This window comes from Styela clava, chromosome 13 (genome assembly GCF_964204865.1).
Source record: "Styela clava chromosome 13, kaStyClav1.hap1.2, whole genome shotgun sequence".
Taxonomy (NCBI): domain Eukaryota; kingdom Metazoa; phylum Chordata; class Ascidiacea; order Stolidobranchia; family Styelidae; genus Styela; species Styela clava.
Genome location: NC_135262.1, coordinates 233377 through 244787, shown reverse-complemented (window position 1 = coordinate 244787; position 11411 = coordinate 233377). Strand labels below are relative to the sequence as shown.

The following is an 11411-nucleotide window of genomic DNA, read 5'->3' as shown; positions in this document are numbered from 1 at the left end:
TACTAAACGGCAAGTTGTGGCGTTGCTTTATTCTTAGTTAGCTAAATAGCGACTGCCAATCTTTTACTGCTGAGCACACTTCTTTACCAAACACAAAATAAACAATAAAATTAATAACTTTTTGTGGAAAAAATATCGCGACCCGTAAGTTGGAAAACACTGGTTTAGGTCACGGCGGTGGATCATTCACTCAAGGATCACTCAATTGTCAATGAAGTAAGTCGTCACGTGAAAGGTGAACTACCTAGGCCGATGACCCTGTTTGGGTGGTGGTGAACGGTAAAAGAGAACCAGAGAATCAAAGAGAACTAGAAGAAGATAAAAACATCAATGTGCAAATTTCTAGTGTTAGTAAATCTTCAACACGTAGTAGTTTTCCACATTTGTTCAAAAGTGAAAAGCTACTACGTGTTGAAGATTTACTAACACTAGAGATTTGCACATTGATGTTTTTATCTTTTACTGGTCAACTCCCTAGTTGCTTCAATCGCGTATTCGCGAATAATAATACCCGAAATAGCAGAAGTCACGACAGATTTTTTGTTCCGTATGTTAGAACATCAATAGCACAAGAATCGATCACATTCTTTGGACCTAAAGTATGGAACCCATTGCCTAATAGTATTAAAAGCTCGAAAACGACGTTTGAATTTAGATCCAAGCTTAAGAGACATTTATTGGAATTCTTTTAGATTTAGTGAGTTAAGGACATCCTACTTTCCAGACATTATTTTTCAGATACAAAGGGTACATAGAAAATGAGAAAAGAACTACAGAGATGAAAACTACCTCCAATCGATCAACAATGTCATCATGCAACAAAGCTCCATTGATCGGAAAACAAGTTTCGAGTCCCCCACGGATCTATTGTCTCTCTTTCCCCGCATAGTTTTATTGTTTATTTACTTCCTTCGCTGGATCGTCAATTATGCAAACTAGATCATTCAATAAAAAATTATAATTATCATGCTGAGACATGGCGACAATAAATTTCACACAATAGCGCTTATGAAAGTGGCCGCATTTTATGCCAAACTCTCCATTGTTCCCATATCTTTGGTCCAGTGCAAACTATGATTAACAACTCAAGTTTAAACAAAGGTTTTCTACATTTATCTTTCACAAATTTTTTCTCGTGTCGTGGTCCCATCCAACGTTGGTTTCTGGCAAGTTTATATCCCGAACAAATCTTTACGTGTTTCGTGAGACTTAGTGTAAAAACATATCAATTCAGCGACCCATACCCTATCTCAGGGTGTTCCAAACCCAGGCCCGCGGGCCACATGTGACCACCGCTTCATTATCTGTGGCCCGCGCCGCATTCGGAGAGTAATCAAAATATCGTATTTTAAATTTTTTCTCATAAAATAAATCAGAAAAATCGTTAGACATATTGTTGTTATATCACTATTGCGACTGAATTGACTAGTATGATGGCTAGCTGAAGCAACTAGCGAAGTTGAATGATGTGATGGGCAGTCTAAATTGTTTCCTGGATTTCTATCATTTTGGTCGGGAATATATGCTAACAATATAGGCATGAAAGAAAACTGAAAAAATCGAATGCGGATTCCACTAGCCTAGGTTGGCAACGCCTGATAACTATGTGTTTACACAATAAAAGTGGTTGTTTTGTATTGCACTGTTTACCTATTCTTGGTACTGTTGTGGCCCGCGGAGCCCACAATTTTGGACTACCCCGCCCTATCTCCATCTTTTCACACCGGAACCTGGGATATGGACGTGTCATAAACTGACTATTGTACATATCGCCGTTGTGCCGTACCTCTTTGTCTTGTATATTTTACTAGAGTTTTATTTGTACAGTATAGTCAATTTAATGTCCTAAACTGCTGTTATCATTGTTAGGGGTACATGTCGCACATCTGTGTCTTAGGCCAGTGAGGTATTGAACATGTATCCCGTCTCTGTTTTACGGTTTAATTATTCTACAGATACTGTTACATTTTTGAGGCAAATAAACATACACACATACATACATACATACATACATTTTGGAGACATATCGCTGATGGCTTATGAAAATGCTAAATCCGTCAGTCAGTCAGTCTCAAAGGGAATTGGCGGAGAGCGAGATGTACCTAAGTAGTTTGGGATCAGGTAAGAATTTCCGGGAAAAGACGAACCAAGGTTGGAAAGGTTATAGCTTTATATCTATTTTCAGTTGAGTGTTCGTCATCGCTTGGCATTGGGCCGACCTGAAAGAGCTCAAAATAGATACTTAAATGAGAGCTTAAAACATTTGGTTCCATTCGTACTTTATTAATGCTCCCTCAATAAAGAATTACGAGATTAATCATGGATATTTTAATGAGTTATCCTGTATAAGAGAACATTCTATATTTCCGCGTCGGAACTGTATCACATATTGTCGACTAGTCTGGAACCTCACCTCTGCGATCCAGAAAATGAGCCGATGGCTGAAGTGTATTCGTATTTATCGATTTATTCGCAGTTTATTTCGTTTTTTTTCGAAAACTTTGAATATACAGACATGCCATATAGTTTTTCCCGTCAGTTTATGCAAATTTGTTGAAAATGTGGACATTTGTTACCCTAAATATCGATCCCGTACCAGGGTAGTCGACCGTACGGTACCGGTACCGGTACCGGTACGGTTTCAGGGTTGACGTGTTGACGGACAGTCAGACAGGACTAACGATAGGTATCGTACCGTACCGGTGTCGTTCTCAGTCAGTCAGTTGTTGTGCTCCGACAATGATACTTTTGTACTGGACATATTTCCTAGTACCGTATCTCATTTTTCTGTCTATATTTCAGTATTTTATAATTTCATAGTGTGATAATTCATTCTGACAGTTTGATAACAGCGTAAATAAAATGCCTCGGCGACCTGTAAAGGTCTTGCATACCGTACTGACCATCACGATTCAATGTTTAAATATCCACTGCACTGTATTTTCATGAAAATCTGTATTATTGCAGTACCGGTATTTTCCTTTTGGGTCTGGATTCGTATAGTTTAGTACCACATGCACTTCTACTTGGCCTGGCTCAACAATTTTTGCATATGTCAATCCTAACCCCCACCTGACTATGTCTACAAAAATTACGTCATTTCGACGTTATAGGGGCGTTATAAGGCTCACCAAAGTATGCGGATGGTCGTCCAAAACGCGCAGACGATCACCCAAAAACGAGCAAGGTATTTCTCTCGTTTTCTCGTCACAACGATCACGATAGGAGAGAGATCGTCGGCGTTAGCGAGTTTGTTATCGGCGGCGCAGATGCCATTTCGGGCGATCGTAAATATACTTTGGCAAGCCCTATGACGTGATGGTGACATCACAGTGACATAATTTTTGAATGACATAGTCAGGTTGGGGTTAGGAATAACATATGCAAAATTATGCTATGCCCACTGGAAGTACTTGTGGTACTGAACTAGACTAGACTTGTCCGTTTTTAACATTGTTTTGTGGAAATAAAATCTTTGTCTCTCTCTCTACCTTAATTAATCTAGGTAAATAAGATTTAGACATTACTGCATTACCACTTGATAGGACAAAGACACTATTATCACCCTTGAGTGACACATACCATAATATATGCATAGGAACCGCACATTTACCGCGGTGTTCACTTATATTTCACCCATTCATATCATATGGTCTCACCACTCGAGGGAGCTGTATTTTCGCCAAAATTTTGATTTCATCGTTATGTGTATTTGGTGTTGTGTTGTTTCTATTTATAAATATTGTCTTGTCTTATAAACTCCCCTGTATAAACAGTTTTGCATACTCCACCCTTACCACTTTCACCACACCAACCAATCTCCCCACCTTACCCAATTGTCTGTATAAGGGACCATACTATACATATTTAATCTAAAATTTTTTGTTCTATATTTGTCAAAAGGTGTGCATGCCGCACATTTGTGTTTTGAGCCAGTAGGCCTTGTGCATGCATTCCGTCTCTAATATTGATAATTGTCAATTTATTTTTATTGCTCACTTTTACGAGACGAATAAATACATACACTTCATCGTACCAACATCTGAACATAGCGCACAGGAATTAAAACTAATTATTCATTCAGTTATTTTGATAAACTGATATTCGCATAGCTGAATAGTTCAAGCGTAGAATTAATTGAACAGCTTTAGAAATACGAACGAAGATAGAAAACCTGAATGAATGAAAGATAGTTCATCACATTCAGTTAACTTACAGTTAGTTCAGTAGTTTACTTTTCTTAATTTTTGAAGCGTATTTTTGTCTTGTGTGTTTACATTTTTTTACAATGACTTGATAATTTACCAGCGGTCACATGAACCACCTTCAGACAGCAAGGAGTCCAGCAATTTTCTTCACACATAATTTTTTCTCTATCTTTCGAACCAGAGAAACGAAATCAGAGGTGCGAAAGCAAGCGTATTCTTGATGCTGATGCACTGTGCGCTATACCGCCATTCTGTCACTGTTGGCGATCAATATCTGATGGTCAGTTATAACTTGAAATTCATCATCTTAATAATAATATGTCCATAATCATTGGAAGCTTAATTAAAATAAATTAGATTTATTTGTGTTATAGTCAGTTCACTTTAACACCGTAATCATCATGAAGTCATCCCCCCAAAGGGGGTAAATGGGGTAAATATTTAAATCCTATTCTATTTTTATTTTATTATTCAATTTTATCTGCGATGAATCCCCAAAAGTACAACTATTTTTGACCTCCTAAACCCCTCTATCTGCGCCATTGATTCAAAATATATGTGAAGTATTTGGAATAATAGAATATTTATTTCTGGCTTGGTCTAAATTCAATTTTCTTTCAAATTTTTTTTCGACAAATCTATTTTTAAGGAGTTATCACTTATAAGGGGTTAGGCGGTCTCTGACATGCTAAGGAAATAGTAGGATTTACTCCACGAAGAGAAACAGCTTAACGTATATCCTAACATAAAAGCCAAGTTTAAAACTCAAAAGAAAGTTGCCAATCTAAGAGATCGACTCATATATGAGGATATACGGTAAATATGTGGCGAATCATACTAAACTTCCAGATTTTATGATAAGCCTGAATATGTAGGGTTAGGGGCACTATCCTGTTATTACTTATCGATCTTTAGATCGGTAAGTATGTTGATATGTATTTGTCTGTCTGTCTGTCTGTTAGATGCACGCGATATCTCACGAAGGCGTGGTTGAATCTGCTCCAAATTTTGCATGTGCATTCATCATATCTCTGACCAGAAGCCTATTGATTTTGGATGAATTATGTCGTTTAATTAGCGAGTTATTAATTATTAATTAGTGATGGGACACGCGGTGTCACTATAGAGTCATGAATCGAAACCGCAGTTTCGATCAATAAGTCTTCGGTCTCCGACCGATATTCTCGTTTCTTATTTCATGTTTATTTTTACCTAACTTGTTATGAACAGAATCAGGTGAAAGTTCTTTTATTGGTTGGTTGACCAGGATTATTCATGCAAGGTAGCAGGGTTTCCCAGACTGGGGTACACGAACCCCTGGGGGTCTGTGATAACTGCAAACTGCAACAATATGAAAGAGTTTGAAACATACAAATAAATCATAATCTTATCAAGTTGCTGCCTACCTGTATATAACGTTGGTATGTATTGATTCAGACTTTCATGAGTTTTATTTCGTCAAAGGAAACATTATCCTTCCTTGTTGGTTAAGCACAGAAATTGATTTGACATAGGATGGGGTTCCTGCGATGGTAAGTGCAGTTTCAAGTATTCTGTGGCGTCTGCAGCTGCCACAAAACCATGGCGATATTTCCATACCATGGCCGCTACGGGCCAAACCAATGACGAGCTGCCGTTACGGCGGCAGCAAATTGAAAACCAATGGCAGGTAAAATTTTGCTGCTGTAATCACGGCAGGTAGGCCGTAAAGACAGGGCTGTCCCTTATGGTGACAAATATTGAGTAAGTTGGAACGTTTTCTTATGAATACAGTTTTGATCGATTTGGGGTTAGGGTTTAAGTATATATAATTCCGCATGATCAATTAAAATCTGGTACATTAATTTGTTAATATATCGTTAATACTGATTACTGAATAGCGATATAAAACCATGGCAAGAGCTGCCGCGGTTCGTTCGTGGCAGGAACTGCCATGAAGTGGTAAGCACTGCGCCTCTGCGATGGAGGGCTCAAGGTGTTTTTTTAATTTCGAAGGCTCATCTTATTTGTTTTTTATCTTAACTGGACATTTTTTGTGTTTAAGCCAGAATATCTGTACAGTATTTTCTAGTGTAAATAAGCCTATGATGTCTTGAAAATGCATGGACAGTTTTACAATCACTACGCTAATCAACAGAGCAGAACGTCGCAGAATCCATCCAATTCTGCCAGGACTACAAATGAACAGCAGGTTCATGCCTTGTATAGAGCTCAACATAATGCTGTTGTCAATGGCCAGGCCTACCCTACGCATGCCAATCAGCAGCAGCAGCCTAGGGTACAGCCTACCATACAGCATGGCTCAGCAGCAGGCCTAACAAGCCAACAGTACAATCAGTTACTGCAAAGCCATGCTTACTATCTTACGCAGCAACAACAACAACAAACTAGACAACAGGAACAACAAAGGTCAGAGTTCACACAATATTTTTTCCCGTCATGTGCAATATTTGACAAACATCAACCAAGAGAAATTTCTGGCAGTTTTATTTATCATTTTCAAATTGGCAAAATTTCAATTTTTTTAAACAATTTTGACTCTTGACTTGAATGACGCCAACTCTAAACTATGAGAAAATCGATTTTTTTGACGACAAAAATAACTATTCTATTGAGAATGCTTAGTCAGCTTGATGATTTTTGAATTTTTATAGCAAAATATCCACTTTCCTTGGAATGACAGGGTAGTGCACAAAATTATTCGATCACCACTTTTGAAAGCGGGGAATTTGAAATGATGGCACTGTTATCAATAAAAATATCCGGACTCCGACCAATATCCCGTTTTAGCTCTCTTTTTCAACCTTAACCTCCATGAAGAGGCTTTTTAATTACCTTTTTGTATTACCTCATAATTTGGTGCTCCAGAAGTGTGTGTACCTAACTAATTTTGTTCGCCTACTTTACATCAAGTTGTGTAAAGGGACTGAAACTTATGAGCAAGGATATTCACTTGGCTAACACAGACAGTCCCCGAACTCGTAACAGAACTAAAATAAGAAAAATCAGAATGAAATTATGGCCTAACCCAAACCTCGTACACATACTACGGAAGTACTCTTTTTATACAAACTTTTTTGTGTGGGGTTTTCCAGACACTAAATTTTGCTCATCTGGAGCATTGGTCTGAACAGACACATAGATAAACCCATCAAACTGTTAGTTGCAAGTTACTTGTCGAGCTTTGTCCAGCAATTTATCGGTGAACTGAATTTTATTTCTGTTTTCCCAGGCTACTTCAACAACAGCAGCAACAAGTAGCCAGTTTGGATGCGGCAACGCTACGGAGTGCAGGATTAGATCCCGCAACCTTGCACAACCTGAATGCTGAACCCTCACTTCGAACTTTGCTTGCAACATCGTATGGAAGGAATACCTTGAGCCAAATGCAGATGCAGACTCTGAACCATGTTAGTAGCTTATACAGTGCTTTGTTCAGAGTGGAAATGTACAAAAATGTTGTTTTCTAATGTCTGTATCAGTGGTTTCCAACCTTTTTTGACGGATCAGAATTCGAATAAAACGTTACGGATCCTGAAGGAACCTCTGAAAAATTGGAATAATATTACCTTATGTCCTCTCATATCAGCCGACCTCCTAAAACGGCCCTAAAATGTTGGAATTTGCATATATCGACACCTCAAAACCAAACAGTGCTAAGTCCACTTTTTCAAAACATGACATTTTTCGGTGCTCCCGAAGTATGCGAACCAAGATGACGGACATTGGAACGTAACATGGGTAACAGGTTAGGGTTAGGCGATAATTTTTTCCAATTTTCCTTATTCTAGTCCTATTATCAGTTCGAAGACTTGCCAAGAGCCTCCCGTAGTATTTATACCAAAAATTATGGCCTAACCCTAACCTAGTACACATATTACATTCCGCTGTCCGCCATCTTGGTTCGCATACTTCGGGAGCCCCCATTTTTCAATTGCTGATTTTCCTGGACTTAGCTCTACATTTTGGTCTATTTGCCTTATCTCTAGGTGCTCTAGATCTCAAGACAGCTGTGGACATAACCCTGCTTTTTTTAGGGCATTTGAGAACTAAACAGAGCTGTGTCTACTATAGTGGACTTAGCTCTGGATAACTGCATTGTAAGTTAGGGCTAAGTCCGTTTTTTGGACATAGCTCCTCTCAAAAAATATAATACAAAGCGCTAAGTCCATACCAGCCTCTATAATAACATAATAAAGGGGCCCTAAGTCCAATAAAAGTGTTTCTGGTCCAGAAAATTGAGAGCCAAAAAGGGTTAAGTCCAAAAAAACACCCCCCAAAAAAAATTGGGGCGGAGCACAAATTTTTTTATACCATCTAAATATGGCCTTCATTGTAACTTTGGTGGACCATAAAAACTAGACATCCTCGATGTAAGGTATTAGAGAAATAAAAAAAAGAAACAAAAAAAAAAACGTTTTTTGCGTTTTTTTCAAAACTAGAAAAATGGACTTAGCCCAATTTGGATTTCATGCGTCGATATAAGCCAACCCTACAAATTGTCCGCTCTTATTCCGAGAACTTACTATGGTTTAAGTTGTAGCTGTTGAAATTAAGTTAGCATAATGTCATTTCGTTTGAGTGCAATCGGAGTTATGCTCGAAGTCGAATTTTCAGTGCGATCAGAGTTATCCACGTATAAGCCGACCGCTTAGTTTAGCAATTTTTTTTTGTGAGTTCTAAACTCAGCTTATGCGGGGATATACGGTAACTACTTTGGTAACGGTAATTTGGATTTAATGTAAACTTACAAAACCAATTTACTCCACTGAACCCTGGTTGGGAACCAGCTATTATATGCAGGACTGTGGCACATGAATGCAGCCAACCATATGTTTGAATTCTTTTTACATCCCTTTCACTCCAAACAAAGCTGTGTACACACCAGTGTTAACTCTAAGCAAATTATGAGTGCGAAAGTGCTTCGCAGTCCAAAAAAAAAGTGCGAAAGTGCTTTTGCGGATTTTAACAAGTTAGGTGCCCTAGCCTTTCATATAACCCATTTATTTTAAATGTAACAAAACACATTTTTCGAGATACAACTGTATTTTCGGATACCGGGTGTCATGGAGAGTAAAATGTGATCTGAATTCACCGTAAATAATGTTTCATTCCAAATGTATCATAACGCATTTTTTTGCGATATAACTTTGTATTTAGAAAACGGGGCGTCACGAAAATTATTAATTTAATGTTTTATCTATCGTCTAACTAACGTCTGGAACGCATCATTTTCGGGGAGAACTCTAGCCCGCGAAACGTCATTTAATTTAAAATAGAGAATGTTTCACGCATTTCAAAACGGAAAATCGCCAGTAAGTGGACAGGGATTCAACCCTCCGGATTCAGTATTCTATATCCCCCGTGTCAGAACTTTCTGAAGAATGGAACAAAGAACCCGTCAAACCGCCGCGGAAGAAGGGGAGTATTTTTTGCATTAGGGCGTGACAATATCAAAATCGTCAAGAAACTGGTGAATTTGCAAATTCCATAAATAAAATTGTGAATTGCTCGGTAACATTTTAGCTATAATTATCGCCGGGGTATTGTTTTGTTGTAAACACGTTGAAACTTGAGGGAATTAGTTACAATTAGCGCCTGACCACTATTAGGCACTCGAGCACTCGAAAAAAAAGCACTCGAGCCCAATCTTTTTAGCATTAAGTCGCATACGTAAAATATCCTGTAAAAGAAGCGCTGTTCATTAACGTCATCTCGTCTTATGACCACGCAGAAATGCCTTTATAGCCGAATTATTCAATCACTATTTCAAATCAACATTCAGGATTGGCACAATTTCAGATTTGCGAAGTTTATCACCATAGAAATACATGAGAAAGTTAATTATCGTCTTAATAAATATCTGCATCACGGTAAAGCCAGCGCAAATGTTAATTTGAGTCCCCAATGTCTTCAACAGCTGTTGCCGATGTGAACGAACGGGTAAACCCGAAATATAAAACTTCGATGTCCGCCGACCCACAAGAATTCATATATATTTGTAAAAAAGAGAGGGCGGGAATATATATTACCCAAAACCTGGATATTGCCGCCAAAACGATCGGTGACAAGAACAATTAGCGATTACAACGAAATTAACCAGTAAAAAGGCTTTGTTGCCGATTTTTTAATGTTTCCACCACGTTTATTCGGTACTCCTTAAAAATATTCGATTTAAAAAAATATTGAATTTTGCCCATCCCTCCTCGCATATCAATGAGAAATAGTTGTGTAAATATCGCAAAATTCCGGAAAATGCCAGGTCCTTTCAACATTGTGATTACAATAAAATGGCACTTAATGGTATTTTGGGAATTTGTTGATTTTGCAAATCTGTGACATGCTTCTAAAAGTTTCGTCTGATTTGAAAATCGTGCAGTTTGGTCACAATTCATCAAAAGGGACTATAACACGTTACTAACACTTTTTATAGTCATTTTGAATTCATCGATATCATTGATAGTCACATGACCACTCTCGTTCAAAGAAACACCCCGGAGAAGCGGAATCCGTGTGCTTGTATAATAATCATATTATAAACAAGAATTTTACCGTTAATGCAAAAGCTTTATCCCCTATGTCTGCATCTCATAGGTTAGAATTCCGGTAAATATCGTTATGATATGCAGAATTGAGTTACAAAAGTACTAGTATGTTACTTATTTGTCAACTTAATACTCGAAAATATTTGTTAACTTTGAATTTTTATTCCATTCAAAATCGCAGAAAAGTGCTATTTCTCTTCAAAATCGGAAAAAAGTGCTATTTCGCAGTCCCTAAAAAAAGTTGCGAAAGTGCTTCGCAATTTTCGCAAAAAAGTGCGCTAATAGTGAACACTGGTACACACAGTCACTAATTTAGGATTCACTATTCTAAGCTTTTGAGTTTTTCTAGGTTAGACTGTATTTAATTTCTAGTGCCGAATAAACATCTGTAGATTTCTAAGCCAGTCCCGGACATGAATTAATCCAGAGCACATCAATTTTGTTAAGTAAATATAACCGTTTCAAAATCCGAATGGAATATTAGTATCAGAACTCTCCAATGTGGCATTGCCTTGCAAAGTAGTGTGGGCAAGTAGTAACATATAAGCCGTAGCCATACAATTGCAAACTTTATCCCAAATCAAGGCCAAATTCACCCAAAGTGGGAGTGAGAGAACTTCTGGTTAATAACTCCTGAGAGAGAGTGATCCGAACTCGG

At 37.9% G+C, this 11411-nt stretch overlaps 1 protein-coding gene across 1 annotated transcript in view; it reads left to right on the top strand.

The window, feature by feature from the left end:
* Positions 1 to 6240: 6240 nt before the first annotated feature.
* Positions 6241 to 11411, top strand: part of LOC120333484 (uncharacterized) — a 43860-nt gene continuing 38689 nt past the window's right edge. The window contains exons 1-2 of the mRNA XM_039400913.2: positions 6241 to 6617; positions 7441 to 7618. Coding sequence (XP_039256847.2) covers positions 6307 to 6617; positions 7441 to 7618 — 489 coding nt within the window. The 5' untranslated portion in view covers positions 6241 to 6306. The remainder of the gene's footprint in view (positions 6618 to 7440; positions 7619 to 11411) is intronic.